Source organism: Bombina bombina, chromosome 6, assembly GCF_027579735.1.
Source record: "Bombina bombina isolate aBomBom1 chromosome 6, aBomBom1.pri, whole genome shotgun sequence".
Taxonomy (NCBI): domain Eukaryota; kingdom Metazoa; phylum Chordata; class Amphibia; order Anura; family Bombinatoridae; genus Bombina; species Bombina bombina.
In genome coordinates this window covers 1,097,248,932-1,097,267,592 of record NC_069504.1, presented here as the reverse complement: position 1 = coordinate 1,097,267,592, position 18,661 = coordinate 1,097,248,932, and the positions used below count along the sequence as shown (strand labels likewise).

At 40.1% G+C, this 18,661-nt stretch overlaps 1 protein-coding gene across 1 annotated transcript in view; it reads right to left on the bottom strand.

The window, feature by feature from the left end:
* The window catches only part of TTC38 (tetratricopeptide repeat domain 38), a 135,304-nt gene that overhangs the window by 54,385 nt on the left and 62,258 nt on the right, over positions 1 to 18,661 (bottom strand). The window contains exons 6-8 of the mRNA XM_053719015.1: positions 8,091 to 8,166; positions 5,690 to 5,809; positions 3,870 to 3,929 (exon numbers count right to left, since the gene is read on the bottom strand). Coding sequence (XP_053574990.1) covers positions 3,870 to 3,929; positions 5,690 to 5,809; positions 8,091 to 8,166 — 256 coding nt within the window. The remainder of the gene's footprint in view (positions 1 to 3,869; positions 3,930 to 5,689; positions 5,810 to 8,090; positions 8,167 to 18,661) is intronic.

The following is an 18,661-nucleotide window of genomic DNA, read 5'->3' as shown; positions in this document are numbered from 1 at the left end:
AAATATAGGAGGGGGGACAAAAGGTATGCCGGGCTTCTCCCACTCCTTATTCACTATGTCCGCCACCCGCTTGGGTATAGGAAAAGCGTCGGGGTGCACCGGAACCTCTAGGAACTTGTCCATCTTGCATAATTTTTCTGGAATGACCAGGTTGTCACAATCATCCAGAGTAGATAACACCTCCTTAAGCAGTGCGCGGAGATGCTCTAATTTAAATTTAAATGTCACAACATCAGGTTCAGCCTGTTGAGAAATTTTTCCTGAATCTGAAATTTCCCCATCTGACAAAACCTCCCTCATGGCCCCTTCAGATTGGTGTGAGGGTATGTCAGAACAGTTATCATCAGCGTCCTCTTGCTCTTCAGTGTTTAAAACAGAGCAATCACGCTTTCTCTGATAAGTAGGCATTTTGGATAAAATATTTGCTATGGAGTTATCCATTACTGCCGTCAATTGTTGCATAGTAATAAGCATTGGCGCGCTAGAAGTACTAGGGGCCTCCTGCGTGGGCAAAACTGGCACAGAAGGAGATGATGTAGAACTATGTCTACTCCCTTCATCTGATGAAACATCTTGGGCAATTTTACTATCTGTGGCAGAACTGTCCTTACTTTGTTTGGACGCTATGGCACAATTATCACCCAATTTTGAAGGGGGAGACACATTGACTTTCATACATATAGAACATAGCTTATCTGAAGGTACAGACATGTTAAACAGGCTTAAACTTGTCAATAAAGCACAAAAACCGTTTTAAAACAAAACCGTTACTGTCTCTTTAAATTTTAAACAGTGCACACTTTATTACTGAATATGTGAAAAAGTATGAAGGAATTGTTCAAAATTTACCAAATTATCACCACAGTGTCTTAAAGCATTAAAAGTATTGCACACCAAATTTCAGAGCTTTAACCCTTAAAATAAAGAAACCGGAGCCGGTTACAGTTTTAACCCCTCTACAGTCCCAGCTACAGCCTTTGCTGCGATTTTACCAAACCCAGGGGGGAATACGATACCAAATGAAGCCTTCTAGGAACCTTTCCAACTACTTTCAGATCCACACACATGCATCTGCATGTCTTGCTCTCAAAAGTAACTGCGCAGTAATGGCGCGAAAATGAGGCTCAGCCTACAACTGGGAAGGCCCTTCCTGACTGAAAAGGTGTCTAACTCAGTGCCTGACGTTAAAAAACGTTCCCCAAGCTTATAAGTGTGAATTACAAGCATCAACATGTATAAAATGCTCAAATAACGCAATCGATTTTGCCCATAAAAGTGTCTACCAGTTTTACAGCCCATATTAAGCCCTTTATTCTGTTTGAGACTAAGAAAATGGCTTACCGGTCCCCATGATGGGGAAAATGACAGCCTTCCAGCATTACACAGTCTTGTTAGAAATATGGTTAGTCATACCTTAAGCAGAAAAGTCTGCTAACTGTTTCCCCCAACTGAAGTTACTTCATCTCAACAGTCCTATGTGGAAACAGCAAACGATTTTAGTTACTGCTGCTAAAATCATCTTCCTCTCACAAACAGAACTCTTCATCTTTTTCTGTTTCAGAGTAAATAGTACATAACAGCACTATTTTAAAATAACAAACTCTTGATAGTAGAATAAAAAAACTACAACTAAACACCACATACTCTTAACCATCTCCGTGGAGATGTTGCCTGTGCAACGGCAAAGAGAATGAATGGGGTGGGCAGAGCCTAGGAGGGACTATATGGCCAGCTTTGCTGGGACTCTTTGCCATTTCCTGTTGGGGAAGAGATATTCCCACAAGTAAGGATGACGCCGTGGACCGGACACACCAATGTTGGAGAAAAAAGCCACTCCTCAAGACAGGCCACATGCAGTCACGACTGAGCTTTGCCATAACACACCTAGGAGAGTCTGAGGCCACATGGAAAAAGGTGTTATGGTCAGATGAGACTAAAATTTAATTATTTGGCCTCAACAACAAACGATATGTCTGGAGGAAATCCAATACAGCTCACTATCCAAATAACACCATACCTACAGTAAAGCATGGAGGTGGTAATATCTTGTTATGGGGGTGTTTCTCTGCAGCAGGCAATGGAGCACTTGTCAGGATTGAAGGAATAATGGATGAGGCAAAATACCGTCAAATTCTTGAGGAAAATCTGCTGCCCTCTGCCAGGAAGTTGTCAATGGGAAGGTTTACCTTCCAACATGACAATGACCCAAAGCACACAGCAAAAATGACCACACAGTGGTTGAAGGAGAAAAAGGTGAATGTCCTTGCATGGCCTAGTCAGAGCCCAGACTTAAACCCAATTGAATATCTATGGCATGACTTGAAGACTGCAGTCCACAAACGGTCACTATCAAATGTAACGGAACTGGAGCAGTTCTGCAAAGAAGAGTGGGGAAATATTGCACAGTCTAGATGTGCAAAGTTAGTAGAGACAAAATACTGACACAGGGGGGTGATTCTTTTTTGCAACTCAGTGATTCTGTTTTTGAATTGTCTTTATTTATGTCTGACATGTTGGTATTATATCTTTCTCTTAGATGTTATAAGTTGCACTGAGTAAATACAACTGGATAAACAAAAACTGTGTCTGTCTTTATTTCAGATTGCAAAGCAACAAAATGTGATCATTTTCAAGCAGGGTAATTATTTTCAATACCCACTGCATCACAACATACCTTTGCAACCCTATTTTTATGTTTGGTCTAAAAATTTCTGCAGTAATATACAAGATAGCTGCAATTTTTTAGCAAAGTGAGTAAAATGTGTGCGTACTTTATTCCTGATCGTAGGCAAACTTGAAAGTGTTGTAAAAGGTAATAACACAAACACAATTCACACACACCACACACACACTATCACACAAAACACTCCACACACACCCACCTTCTCACTCACCACACCCTCTCACACAAAACACTCCACACACACAATACACACACTCTCACACAACCCAACACCACACACACTCTCACACAACACATACAACCCAACACCACACACAACACACACACTCACACACACCCCACACTCTCACACAATACACACCACACACACTCTCACATACCCCACACAACACACACACACTCTCACACACACCCCACACACACTCTCACACAATACACACCCCACACACACTCTCACACAACACACACACACACTCTCACACACACCCCACACTCTCACACACACCCCACACTCTCACACAACACACACACTCTCACACAACACACACACTCTCACACACACCCCACACAATACACACCCCACACAACACACACTCACACCACACACATTCTCAGACAACACATACCACACACACACTCTTACACAACACACAAACTCTCACACAACCCAACACCACACACACTCTCACACAACATATACAACCCAACAACACACAAACTCTCACACACACCCCACACTCTCACACAATACACACCACACACACTCTCACATACCCCACACAACACACACACACACTCTCACACACACCCCACACTGTCACACAATACACACCCCACACACACTCTCACACACCCCACACACACTCTCACACAATACACACCCCACACACACTCTCACACAACACACAGTCTCACACACACCCCACACACATTCTCACATACCCCACACAACACACACACTCTCACACAACACACACTGACACACACCCCACACTCTCTTACACAATACACATCACGCACACTCCCACACAACACATACACCACACATTATGATGAATGTGTCATGTGTTGCTAAATATATAAAACACAAGCAGGAAAATGTCACTGTGTTGTGACAGTTTCACAACATTAATTAGATTCTCTGTACATTTAATACAGTTCTAATACAGTAAACAGTGCTGCTAACCTTTTCAATGAAATAAAGGGCCCAGTGCCAGTAAACATGACAAGCCAGCATATCGCGGTCCTGAAGAGAGGAAAAAGCACATTAAGGTTTCAGTCTATGCAGCAATTATTGGTAGTTTTTATCTGATAACAAAATAACAGTTAGAAATGCTTATAAATCCTTCACTTGTGTGCAGATCTTTTTACAACACACTACGTAATACTATGTGATATATATTATGCACATAATGTCATTCTACAAGAGAAAGACTTAAAGGAACATTTAACTCAACCCCAAAATGTGTAATTAACCATATAAACCATACAGTATACAATCATTTATTTTGCCTGACTTGAATTTACCTGTGCAAATTGTCCTTTTTTATTCTATGGGCCCAAATTACTAAACTGCGGATGCTGCTGTTTCCGTGCGAGCCTTCAGGTTTCGCCAGAAATGTAAGTTAAGAAGCAGCGGTCTTAAGAGCGTCCGCCACCTCTGGGGCGGCGGACAGCAATCAGCCCGATCGGATACAATTGGGTTGATTGACACCCCCTGCTATAGGCCGATTGGCTGTGAATGTGCAGTTGGCGTTATTGCGCAAGCATTTTACAAGGAATGCTTGTGCAATGATAAATGCCGACAGCGTATGTAGGGCGGACATGATCCACTACAGCAAATCATGTCTGCCCGAACATGATAAATCGGCCCCTATGGCTCTAATGCATCCTGTTGCATTTTACCTGAACACAACAGGCAGTAATTGCTTACATCAGTACATAATCTCCTTTTTATTTCGCCTCTGATTAGCCACAGTAAGAGAGAGCCCAGATAAACATACTCAAGTAACCATCCATGTAGTGTTCTGAATTGGGATTTCCACTCATTTTAACTAAGTAACAGAAATGGGCCAAATCTCTTTAAAGGGACACTGAACCCAAATTTTTTCTTTTGTAATTCAGAAAGAACATGCAATTTTAAGCAACTTTCTTATTTGCTCCTATTATCAATTTTTCTTCATTCTCTTGCTATCTTTATTTGAAAAAGAAGGCATCTAAGCTTTTTTTGGTTTCAGTACTCTGGACAGCACTTTTTTATTGGTGGATGAATTTATCCACCAATCAGGTTGTTCACCAAAAATGGGCCGGCATCTAAACTTACATTTGTGCACTTCAAATAAAGATACCAAGAGAATGAAGAAAATTTGATAATAGGAGTAAATTAGAAAGTTGCTTAAAATTTCATGTTCAATCTGAATCACAAAAAAAAAAGTTTGGGTACAGTGTCCCTTTAATTTATTTACTAATTTTAACTAAATCCTACTGCAGTTACGCTTATGCTACCGGGCATTACATAAACAAACACGTCTACATGGAATTTAAAGAAGGCGATGTCTGTCAGGTTTACAGCAGTTATGGAATATAGGTCTAAATCATCTACATAAATTGCTGAAAAACACATTTGAAAGAAAAATCAGGTTTCAGCAAAAAGAACCGAAAAAGTTACTTCTCTTCACGTATCATGCTGTATTATGGCAGCCGCAGGTTCTGCATTATTGTACCCTCTGCATGATACTACCAATTTATTACTTTATTACATGTGAATACAATTTTTTTTTATAACAGCTAAAAGTTTATTTTGCAGACTAAACAGATGAAGATTACCAGATTTTAGATTTACAACCAAACTCACATGTAAATAGATTTGTAATTGCCCTTAAGATAATTTCTGGCGTTCGCTCCTCAGTAAGAACATTACATTTTAAATAGCTTTATCTGACCTAAAAGGTTCAGTTAATATAAATCTCAAGAAACATTGTTAAAATAAAAACAAAAGAAACCGACCTCCCAGTTTTGTTCGGTTGTTTTCAGGAATGACAGTCCCTTCTCTAGATCAGCCTTCATCTCGTAGACATGCGCAACAGTATGAACGGACCAGGCATCTTTCTGTTCCACAGCCAAAGCCTAAAAATAACAAAATGAACAGGCAACAGAGTAAATGATATTGTAGGTCAGCTGTTTGCAAATGCAATAAATGAATAAAAGCAAAAGAAAAAACTAAGACAAAAACACTTCAAGGAATAATCGGACATGAAATTATATTTAAAGGGACTCTGTACTGTATATTTTCTCCCCTTCATAATCCACTTTACCTGCTAGAGTTTATTTAATTAATTACATGCTGCTCCTTAACCATTATTTTATCATTTGAAATAGCTGTTGTTGTCTGTTCAAACCACCAGTTACGTAAACAAGAGGCAGTGGCAGAAATCAGCCCCAGTGGTAGGTTGCTCCCAATGCTAGGAATACAATGAACTCTTGTTAGCCATCTCTTCAGAACATTGTCCATTTAATATTTTCCCTGTGACTTGTTAAAACAGCCATTTTGCATTAAATGTATTAGAAATTGCAACTTTATGTTTATTCTAGTAATAAAAGAGATTGAGAAATTTAGGTGGCCTTTGTGTAAAGAGAGATAAAGGGTTCGATTTATCAAGCCCTTCTCCTCACAAGAGAACCTGCAGTCAGGATTTATCAAGCAGCGGTCACCCTACCTTCTTCTCCACCTCTTAGGTGGAGAATTTTAATCTCCCCGGTCTTGTCTCACTGGGGAGATTGACAGTTCCTGCCCGCACATGATTTGCTGTGTGCACGGGCAGGGTTGCACATAAGCTCAAAATAACACTTGTGTGCAATGTTAAATTTGGGCAGCGGATTGCTGTCCGTAAGAGGAGAGCTCAGGTGGACAAAAGGGTGAATATGTCGGCCCCTGTCCGCCCTTGATTAATAAATTGAGTCCAAAGAGGTAAGGTAAGATTATGGGGTCTGCTCATTCTGCAGGCTCAGCCCATTTAAATAGCATGTTCTTGAGAACAATGTGTTGAAGTCTCAATGAGTAAAAAAAAGCTATTTCAAAAGAAACAAAAACCATACTACAAAACAGTATTATAAAAGAGGTGTAAACAGTCTTTGAAAAACTTTTGAACTCTCAGGATGTAGAGCACATTTCCACTCCAGTATTCACCTTTGGCAGCACGCTTCAAACAAACAGGGGTCACTATATAAAAGATTCAAATTCTGCAACAGGAGAAAAGGCGGCTCATGGTGTAGCATTTCGGATGTGTAAAGTTCTGCATAATGACCCTTGCAAGCCACAACCACCAGTGCGGTGCAGTATCAGAGTGCTGGATCCTATCAGACGGGGCCGGCAGAACAAAGCATATTCCAGCTAATGATTCCTATGGGTCCATCAGCATAATCTCATGTGTGATTTCAGTCTGCTAAGGTTGAATCCTTGAGGCAATTTATTATGGTTGGGTTTAGATTGTGGAGGACAGAGATTCTTTTCATTTCTGGACCCAGATGGCAAGATGTCTCTCGTCATCCAGTTAATCACCCATGGCCCATCGCAGCTTGTTCATAATCCTCAAGTGGTAGTAGGAAACTCAAGTAAAGGCCATAACATATCATTAAAAACGCTATTTATTTAAAAACCTCATTTTCACAACTAAAAAATTGCTGGTTCTACAAACCTGAAGCTTTTTCAAATACAAAAATAATCCTAAATGAGCAATTTCCTATACATTTTTACTCTGCAGCTGGTATAACAAGTAATTTGGAACTTATTAAGTGGAAAACAATTTTACAGTATACCGTTCCTTTAACAATGCTCAGTGTTTAATATAATATTACAATTGTGGAGCTGCTTTTTATTATAACAAATTATTCATCTGCATTTCCTACTCTGTGGCACTAAGGTCCATATAAAACCTTTTAAGGACTTTACATGGCTTGTGGGAAATATTTTGGGCAGCTTTGGTATAGATCACTGTTTTTCAAACCTTTCCACAGGACTCCCTAACAGGCCAGATCATTAGGATATCTGAACTGGAGCACAGGTGAAATAATCACATGATTAGTAAACATGGTTATTTACCTGTTCTCATCTGAAGTAATCCTGAAAAGCTGGCCTGTTAGGGAGCCCTAGACAGACCCTTGAGAGAGATCAGAGAAAGGGGCCATAGAGAAAAACAAAACACAGAAACAGAGAATCTAGAGGGGAAAAGAGATTAAAGCATATCAAGCAAGTACAGTTTTGTAGACAAAGACTTTCTAAGGTAAAGAGCAAGACTAGAAGTAGAAATGTTTGTTGGTGACCCTCAAAGTGAGAGAAATAATGTAAAACAGAGCTACAGAAGACAGAGCACAATATATTCTGGGGACAGGCAGACAAACTGTATATTACCTCATTTGCTACCTTCAGAGCCTGATCATAAAAGTTTGTTTCAACCAGACCAAAAGAATACATGCCCTTGACGTAACTATGGAGAGAAACAAGTCATTAGTGTACGTATGGCATTGTATTATCTATTAAACCCCTGGCATCAGACTGCACACCATAAAAACTCACTAGCATTTGACAATACTTTAGGCCTCTTTAAATAAATGGTCATTCAAGCTTTAATAGATATTCATTTAAAGGGACATGAAACCCAAACATTTTCTTTCTTGATTCAGTTTACTTCTATAATAAAATTCTGTTCATTATCTTGGTATCCTTTGTTAAAGGAGCTGCAATGCACTACAGGTGAGCCTATAACAAGAGGCCAGTAGTGCACTGCTGCTCCGAGCCTATCTAAGTATGTCTTTCAACAAAGGATACCAAAAGAACTAAACAAATTAGATAACAGAAGTAAAATGGAAAGATGTTTAAAACAGCCTGCTTTTCTATCTGAAATATAAAAGAAAACTTTTAGGCTTCATGTCCCTTTAAGTTGGGCTTCATGTTCCCTTTAACAAGATTAAAAATATTGGTATTATCTGTAATTGTTGCTCTTTCATATGTACAGCAGAAGCTTTTTAGTACAATGTCCCTAAAATGACAGGTTTTGTTCTGATTATGATTCTACTCATGTGACTTACTTCTGGTCATGTGATCGATACTATGGGCACACTCAGACTGCACCAGCCAATGCTCTGTTAAATGGGCATAGCTGCCAGGTACATAGCTATAGAAAATGACATCACTGCTGTATCATTGACTAGAATAATGTGAGGATTTTTTTTTATTTTTTTTTATTATATTTTTATTGAGGTTTTCAACAGGTACATTAACATCAACGTAGGAATGACAATTTACCAAGTATTCTCCTGTGGAGACAATAACAATACATAACGTTGAAAAGTGTAAAACAGGAGAAACATGATAGTACAATATAAAGGTAGAACCTCTTTTTATAACAAGAATAGATTCCTCCATTAACAGTTAGGGCCTCTTATGGACCCTGCAGAGTTTTAAATACTATAGAGGAGGATTTCTTTTCCTATAAATAAGTAACATAGAAGGAGATATAGATATGGTGCAATACATTGAAAAACTGCAGATAGGCATTGTTACTAGACAATTCTGTTACACTGGGTAAGGAACATAAAAAACAGTATCACATAATATTGCAGTGCTAACTTATAAAGGCAGTAATTAGGGTGCGGTATAGAATAGAAAAACCGCATATTTAACCCTCCTGATATAGGAGGTTTATTATATAGGGGGGTGTTGATAATTCAATAATGTTAATCTATTGTGGAGAAATCCCTAGGGGCATAAATTACAGATAGTTGCATGAAAGTGAACTAATTGTTTGCTGGGCTGGATCTAATTTAGTGGAAACCAACAACCAGACTCCTCTATATGATATAGTTTATGCAGGTCTTTGAAGATATCATGCGCAGGGAGATAATAGCGTTAGTGTAGGGCCAGCCTGCACTGGAAAGCTGTCAAATGCTTTGGAGTAAGGCTGCACAGCACATCGCATCAATATTGGGTCTAACTGTCGGACTATGATACCAATTCTGAACTGTATATGTACAGATAGTACCGCATATGTGCAAACAGCCCAGCACAGCTAGTATATTATAATCAATAGAGCTAGTCTCATACTAAAAAGCTATTGAGTGTGTCGTGTATGGAACACCGCCTCGGCCGCCGGCGGCGCAACCACACAGGACCAGTAGGCATAAGATATGAGATAGTCCTGGTTTTAAGGTTAGGCTCAGAGTTGAGCTAATTGCAATAAAACAGAATAGACTAACTGCTGCATGGTAGTATAATTAACCACAAAGATGTAGCTAATCTATGCCTTAGGAATTGTCAGTGAATACCATGCTGTTCTGGGTCATATAATCATAATCTGTAGTTAGTCAGTACCAAAAACGTTAGGGTTGAAAACATGTTGGATCCTGAAAAGTGAACATTAGGGTGTATGTATCTTAGACCTCAAATACCATAGAAGAGTTATACATTGAGCTCAAAAACAATCAAGATCAAGGAATGAGAATGTCATATGCTTTTGCTGTACAGCACACTTCTGCACACATACAATCATATAGTAGACTTTATATGCGGTGCCGCACTCCATGGATGCCAGATACCTACCATTACATATTTCTTTACACTAGAGGAGGCGATGTTAACACATTTGACAGGTTATGACTAAAGTCTTGTTTAGATTAATAAAAAGGTGAAAATCACCATGGGATAGAATTACAGCTAGCAATACAGGACATCTGTCCGGCACAAGGAGTAAACTAGGTGTTAATCATTAAGTTTCAATAGTGGGTCAGCTGAGATCTAGGGGTTACTTATATGCCTAATAAAATTCCATATGGAGCAGCTACTGGGGGTAAATAGCAAATAAACAAATATAAATATATATAAATAGGATTAACTGCCCCAAACAACAAGAGCTTGCCAACCAACAAGTAAATATAACTACATTGTAATATTAAATTAGGAGCTAGGCAATAGCAGAAATATAAAGCAGGTAGGCATATGTTTCATGTGTATCAACAAAGGTATACAGAGACATATGAGGCTTTTAATATGTTAAAAAATGGCAGGATATTCTGTAGTATACACATTTGTGGAGTCATCTAGCAAATAGAACATTTTTAAGAGGATTGCTAATTACATAGATCCATAAGTGAAGTAGCTTTCACAACTATCAACAGACCTAAATCCCAATGCAATATACTTCTCTATTAGAATGAGTATTACAGAAACAAAGTTCTCACCTGTATTTGATAGATAGTAACTCTCATATTGCAGTGCAGAAAACCAGTGGAATGTTACTGTTCCCTTTAACTAAATAAGACAGCAGCCAGCAGGCAAAGTTCCCATGAAATAAATACAAAGTTATAGGAGACATGTCAAATAGTAATGTAGTAATTGTAAAGACTAGACCAGATTAATTTCACGTACATCTAATGCAAATGGAGAGCTGTGACTAATCCTAGACTCCCCTCCAGTGGTCACAGTTGGTATTTACTTATTGCTAGATATTTGAATTTAAATCCCTAGTCTGTCGTGAGGCAAAGCTGGGTAAATATCACGGGAGATATCTAGCAAATGTCTAAGTCTCATTAGTTAAGTTTGGGGGAAAAAGGCTACCCAATCTCTGCTGTAAGTAAGAATCACAAGAAAAACAATAATGTCGCCCCAGCACCCCTGTTCCTTGCTTCAGTATAAAGACTGCAATGTATATTCTCTTACATGCAAGCTTCCAGTTTAAAGCACTTCAACTCAGCACAACCGACAAAATATGCCTACAGCAAACATTGAAAACTAACCAAAATGAACTATAATAACGGTAGGGTAAGGCAGTTCTATTATTTTTTGTGGCTCAGGCAAGCTGTCCATTTGTATGCAAACTCCCTCTGTCAGTGTTTAACTGAGATGAGAGATATAACTGCGGCACAGCGTGCCAATGGAGTTAGTGTTCTATCCCACGCCAGAACGAAGCGCTGGGTATAGACTCTGTAAGGTATACAGACTGAGCAGTTGCATGCTGTTCCACGGAGTAAGTTTCGATGTCCCTTCAGCTTTAGGTATAGATGGAGTGACGTTTCTGAAGGATGATATCTTAAATCTTGGGCATTGGGTTACGTGTGGGACGGGATCTGCGTGCTGCGGCTGTAGCTCCAGCAGAGAATCAGCCAGAGGCTTACCGTTAGTCTGTTCAAAGCAGGAAAACTTGTTGACAGTAGGGTTTTTAAATACAGATGCTTGCGTCTTGCATATTCCCACCTCAGCAAGGTTCACTGCCCGATCTGCAATATAGACATCCTGTAAACTTGTATTCTTCAGACCTCTAGGTAGATCTGCACAGCCTATAGCTGCGTAACATGTGACTGATATGGTCTTCATTGACTTCTAAGCCGCACTGCTCTCTTTTTCATCTGACGAATTTCTGATCGGCTCCCCCTGAAAAGCAGAGAGCAACGTACGGTCCAATCTTTCAAAGTGCTCATGACAAATCCGGAACAACTCTGCTTCCCAGCTAAATTGCATGTCTCTAGCCTCACCCAATAAGGGAAAACATGGCGCCCCTTCCACTCTCCTCTTGCGTTTCTTGTAAGAGCTTGCAATCTATTGCCACATCACAGGCATGCAAAAAAAAGGTCTTCAACTATCTGCTGGGTAGAACACAAGCTCCTACGGTGACACTAGATGTTGGTTTGGGTGCCACAAGTTAGATAAAATTGCCATTATTAAGAGGATTTTGCGGGAGCTACTGTTTAATGCGTCCTCTCTCATGCCCTGCTGGCTCCGCCCCCCGTGATGATTTTTTTAAATAATTTTTTCAATGAAAAGGTTATGATGTCATTTGATTTACCAGAAATGAATGATTATATGCAAGTGCAGTCACAACTAATGTGCACTATGTCTCCGCGCTAGTGAAACATCCCTGATTGCCGTGATTAGGCAAGATGGGGGCCACAGGCTGTTAATAGGGATGTCAAGTATGTCTAAAAGAGACTGCACACTGAGTAGCGCTGGCCTCTAGGACAAACACAGAGGTTTTTCCGGCTTTTGTTCTTTCTCAGTTGAGTGCGTCTCTTTATTTTATTTTTTTGGATGTCAAAGTACATCATATGCATGTGATTCTATCTATATCAACTTTCCTTCAGGGTAAGGTGTGCTCTACGTGCAGACGCTATGCTAGGGTTGGCACCCAGTTGATATTTTATTGGCATGGCTGGTATGTTTAAGGTTAAGTTCAATGTAGATAATAAATAATAAAATATAGGAATAAGGGTCCTGTTATGGTGAAAATTCCTCTAAGTGTGTTAGAATCTAACAGTCATTTAAAATCAATTATAGCAAATTTATGCTGTATAATTAGTGGTCTCCCCAGGACCTTTTTAGCGGGAGCAGTGCACCACACCATTTTACTGACCAATCGGATAAACTTTTAGCCAATATTAAGCTAAAATTATCCAGTATTAAAAATGATTATTTTTATTGCACAGATTATCATTAAATACATTTATGTTAAATTATGCAATTAATTTGTGCTTTGGATAGCTGAAAATTATATATTAGAAAATATTACACTGCCCCCACCCAGCTACTGTCACCCGTCTGGCAACATTTTCTGTGTAGAACGCTGAATTTATACAAACGTATGCTAATTAGTATAGCTGATGTTGTTGTCCCAAGAAAGGCTGCAACCCTAGCCATGAAATAATGTATACACTATTAGGCCTCTATATTGTGCATACTATAGTTTCTTGTATTACTTCTTTAGCAGAATCATTTTTGGTTTACAAAAGTAATTATTTTAATAGCATAATATTGCCATCAGATAAACAATCCTTCCAAACAAATATTTTCTAAGAATATATATCATTAAGTCTGCATTCAGACTCAATGATACTATACTGACTGTTACAAAAGAGTAACGGGACTTGGAAATTATAATTTCAGATGTTTTGAAATTTGTTCAAAGGAGGCTACTAAAATGGTACATGGTGTAAAAAATAAAAAAACAGGAAAGGCTCAATGACCTACATATGTATAGTTTAACCCTTTAACGACCAGCACCGTAAAAAAAAAAACTGTACTGTCAGACAGCTGCAGTACCTAAGATGGCTGACACTAGTTAGATGGGGGAGGGTTAGAGAGCTCTTTGGGAGGCATCAGGGAGGTGGGAGAGTAAGGGGGGAATCCTATATTGTAGGGAAAAAAAAACACTAAAACTTTATATTGGCCGACTGTCTGCTAGTACCTAAGATAATGGTGGCAATATGCGGCGCCAAGCCGGATTAACCGCGCGCCTATTAGCTAAGAGGTGGAAACGCAAATCTCAGCCAAATAACGAAAACAGCATTCTGCCGGTGGGCTGCCTTAGCAGCTCATGGCGGTGATCGCTTGGAACAAATAAAGGAGCTTTCAGCATGAAGTATTTTATACATCATGACTGAAATTCAGAAGTGTGGTGCACAGCTGCAATTAGTGGCCTTCTTATTACCAAAATGAAATGTTAAAGTCGTGCATGTCTGAAATATCTGGACAAAGGGGATCCAAGAGAAGCTTTTACATCCATTTGTGTTATGACTGCACAAGCGGTATGTAAATAATTTATCGTTTTGATAGGTAGATAAAAAAAAAACAAGGCTCTATTTCGTTTTAAACGGACAGTCTAGGCCAAAATAAACTTTCATGATTCAGATAGAGCATGTAATTTTAAACAATTTTCCAATTTACTTTTATCACCAATTTTGCTTTGTTCTCTTGGTATTCTTAGTTGAAAGCTTAACTTAGGAGGTTCATATGCTAATTTCTTAGACCTTGAAGCCCACCTCTTTCAGATTGCATTTTAACAGTTTTTCACCACTAGAGGGTGTTAGTTCACATATTTCATATAGATAACACTGTGCTCGTGCACGAGAAGTTATCTGGGAGCAGGCACTGATTGGCTAGACTGCAAGTCTGTCAAAAGAACTGAAAAAAGGGGCAGTTTGCAGAGGCTTAGATACAAGATAATCAGAGGTTAAAAGTATATTATTATAACTGTGTTGGTTATGCAAAACTGGGAAATGGGTAATAAAGGGATTATCTATCTTTTAAAACAATAAAAATTCTGGTGTAGACTGTCCCTTTAAATGAAGAAATTGCAAAAATGCTAACAATTCTCTGGTCTTCTGGGCAAGTTTTTATTTTAAATGCCCAGTCCTTAAGGCAGAGCTCGACAAACCCAGGAACATGGGAGCCACTGGCTCCTAGAATTGTACTCCTGGCTCCTACATTTTTGGGTTAATCGCCATAGATCTATATACAGATACCACTGTCTGGCTTTAACAGATTTGTCAACCCCTGGCTTATGGGGTTAAAAGAGATAAGGGAAAGAGGTGATATATTAAATTTCAAGTATATTAAGCAGCTTGTTAAAGCTGAGGCTATGAGTATTTTTCATAAAAAGCAATTCCAGAACAAGGGGTCATGATTTTAAGCTGAAGGAAAGTAAATTCACGATTCATTTGTGCAAGCGCTTCTTCAAAGAAAGGGCGGTTGTTTCATGGAATAAACTTCCATTGGAGGTGGTAATGACTAGACACGTGCATTCAGATCTTTTGTTAGGATCCGAATGTGGAAGAAGGCGCCTGTTTGTGGCATTCGGCTCTTTTCAAAGCCTGATTTATTCTTGTTAAAGCTCAACACACTAAGATCTTAGTGTGTTGAACTTTCACAAGAAAAAAACAGAATTTATGCTTACCTGATAAATTACTTTCTCCAACGGTGTGTCCGGTCCACGGCGTCATCCTTACTTGTGGGATATTCTCTTCCCCAACAGGAAATGGCAAAGAGTCCCAGCAAAGCTGGTCACATGATCCCACCTAGGCTCCGCCCACCCCAGTCATTCGACCGACGGACAGGAGGAAATATATATAGGAGAAACCATATGATACCGTGGTGACTGTAGTTAGAGAAAATAATTCATCAGACCTGATTAAAAAACCAGGGCGGGCCGTGGACCGGACACAACGTTGGAGAAAGTAATTTATCAGGTAAGCATAAATTCTGTTTTCTCCAACATTGGTGTGTCCGGTCCACGGCGTCATCCTTACTTGTGGGAACCAATACCAAAGCTTTAGGACACGGATGAAGGGAGGGAGCAAATCAGGTCACCTAAATGGAAGGCACCACGGCTTGCAAAACCTTTCTCCCAAAAATAGCCTCCGAAGAAGCAAAAGTATCAAATTTGTAAAATTTGGCAAAAGTGTGCAGTGAAGACCAAGTCGCTGCCTTACATATCTGGTCAACAGAAGCCTCGTTCTTGAAGGCCCATGTGGAAGCCACAGCCCTAGTGGAGTGAGCTGTGATTCTTTCAGGAGGCTGCCGTCCGGCAGTCTCATAAGCCAATCGGATAATGCTTTTAAGCCAAAAGGAAAGAGAGGTAGAAGTCGCTTTTTGACCTCTCCTTTTACCAGAATAAACGACAAACAAGGAAGATGTTTGTCTGAAATCTTTAGTAGCCTCTAAATAGAATTTTAGAGCACGGACTACGTCCAAATTGTGTAACAAACGTTCCTTCTTTGAAACTGGATTCGGACACAAAGAAGGTACAACTATCTCCTGGTTAATATTTTTGTTGGAAACAACTTTCGGAAGAAAACCAGGCTTAGTACGCAAAACCACCTTATCTGCATGGAACACCAGATAGGGCGGAGAACACTGCAGAGCAGATAACTCTGAAACTCTTCTAGCAGAAGAAATTGCAACCAAAAACAAAACTTTCCAAGATAAAAACTTAATATCTACGGAATGTAAGGGTTCAAACGGAACCCCTTGAAGAACTGAAAGAACTAGATTTAGACTCCAGGGAGGAGTCAAAGGTCTGTAAACAGGCTTGATCCTAACCAGAGCCTGAACAAATGCTTGAACATCTGGCACAGCTGCCAGTCTTTTGTGAAGTAAAACAGATAAAGCAGAGATCTGTCCCTTCAGAGAACTTGCAGATAATCCTTTCTCCAAACCTTCTTGTAGAAAGGATAGAATCTTCGGAATTTTTATCTTGTTCCATGGGAATCCTTTGGATTCACACCAACAGATATATTTTTTCCATATTTTATGGTAAATTTTTCTAGTTACAGGCTTTCTAGCCTGAATCAGAGTATCTATTACAGAATCTGAAAACCCACGCTTTGATAAAATCAAGCGTTCAATCTCCAAGCCGTCAGTTGGAGGGAAACCAGATTCGGATGTTTGAATGGACCCTGAACAAGAAGGTCCTGTCTCAAAGGTAGCTTCCATGGTGGAGCCGATGACATATTCACCAGGTCTGCATACCAAGTCCTGCGTGGCCACGCAGGAGCTATCAAGATCACCGAGGCCCTCTCCTGATTGATCCTGGCTACCAGCCTGGGGATGAGAGGAAACGGTGGGAATACATAAGCTAGGTTGAAGGTCCAAGGTGCTACTAGTGCATCTACTAGGGTCGCCTTGGGATCCCTGGATCTGGACCCGTAGCAAGGAACCTTGAAGTTCTGACGAGACGCCATCAGATCCATGTCTGGAATGCCCCATAATTGAGTTATTTGGGCAAAGATTTCCGGATGGAGTTCCCACTCCCCCGGATGGAATGTCTGACGACTCAGAAAATCCGCTTCCCAATTTTCCACTCCTGGGATGTGGATCACAGACAAGTGGCAGGAGTGATCCTCCGCCCATTGAATTATCTTGGTCACTTCTTTCATCGCCAGGGAAGTCCTTGTTCCCCCCTGATGATTGATATATGCAACGGTCGTCATGTTGTCTGACTGAAACCTTATGAATTTGGCCTTTGCTAGTTGAGGCCAAGCTCTGAGAGCATTGAATATTGCTCTCAGTTCCAGAATGTTTATCGGGAGAAGAGACTCTTCCCGAGACCATAGACCCTGAGCTTTCAGGGATTCCCAGACCGCGCCCCAGCCCACTAGGCTGGCGTCGGTCGTGACAATGACCCACTCTGGTCTGCGGAAGCTCATTCCCTGTGACAGATTGTCCAGGGTCAGCCACCAACGGAGTGAATCTCTGGTCTTTTGATCTACTTGAATCGTCGGAGACAAGTCTGTATAATCCCCATTCCACTGTCTGAGCATGCACAGTTGTAATGGTCTTAGATGAATTCGTGCAAAAGGAACTATGTCCATTGTTGCAACCATCAATCCTATTACTTCCATGCACTGCGCTATGGAAGGACGAGGAACAGAATGAAGTACTTGACAAGAGCTTAGAAGTTTTGATTTTCTGACCTCTGTCAGAAAAATCCTAATTTCTAAGGAATCTATTATTGTTCCCAAGAAGGGAACTCTTGTTGACGGGGACAGAGAACTTTTTTCTTTGTTCACCTTCCATCCGTGAGATCTGAGAAAGGCTAGGACGATGTCCGTATGAGCCTTTGCTTTTGACAGGGACGACGCTTGAATCAGGATGTCGTCCAAGTAAGGTACTACTGCAATGCCCCTTGGTCTTAGAACCGCTAGAAGGGACCCTAGTACCTTTGTGAAAATCCTTGGAGCAGTGGCTAATCCAAATGGAAGTGCCACAAACTGGTAATGCTTGTCCAGAAAAGCGAACCTTAGGAACTGATGATGTTCCTTGTGGATAGGAATATGTAGGTACGCATCCTTTAAATCCACGGTAGTCATAAATTGATTTTCCTGGATAGTAGGTAGGATCGTTCGAATAGTTTCCATTTTGAACGATGGTACCCTGAGAAATTTGTTTAGGATCTTTAGATCCAAAATTGGTCTGAATGTTCCCTCTTTTTTGGGAACTATGAACAGATTGGAATAAAATCCCATTCCTTGTTCTCTTATTGGAACTGGATGTATCACTCCCATCTTTAACAGGTCTTCTACACAATGTAAGAATGCCTGTCTCTTTATTTGGTTTGAAGATAATTGAGACCTGTGGAACCTTCCCCTTGGGGGTAGTTCCTTGAATTCCAGGAGATAACCTTGAGAAACTATTTCTAGCGCCCAAGGATCCTGAAC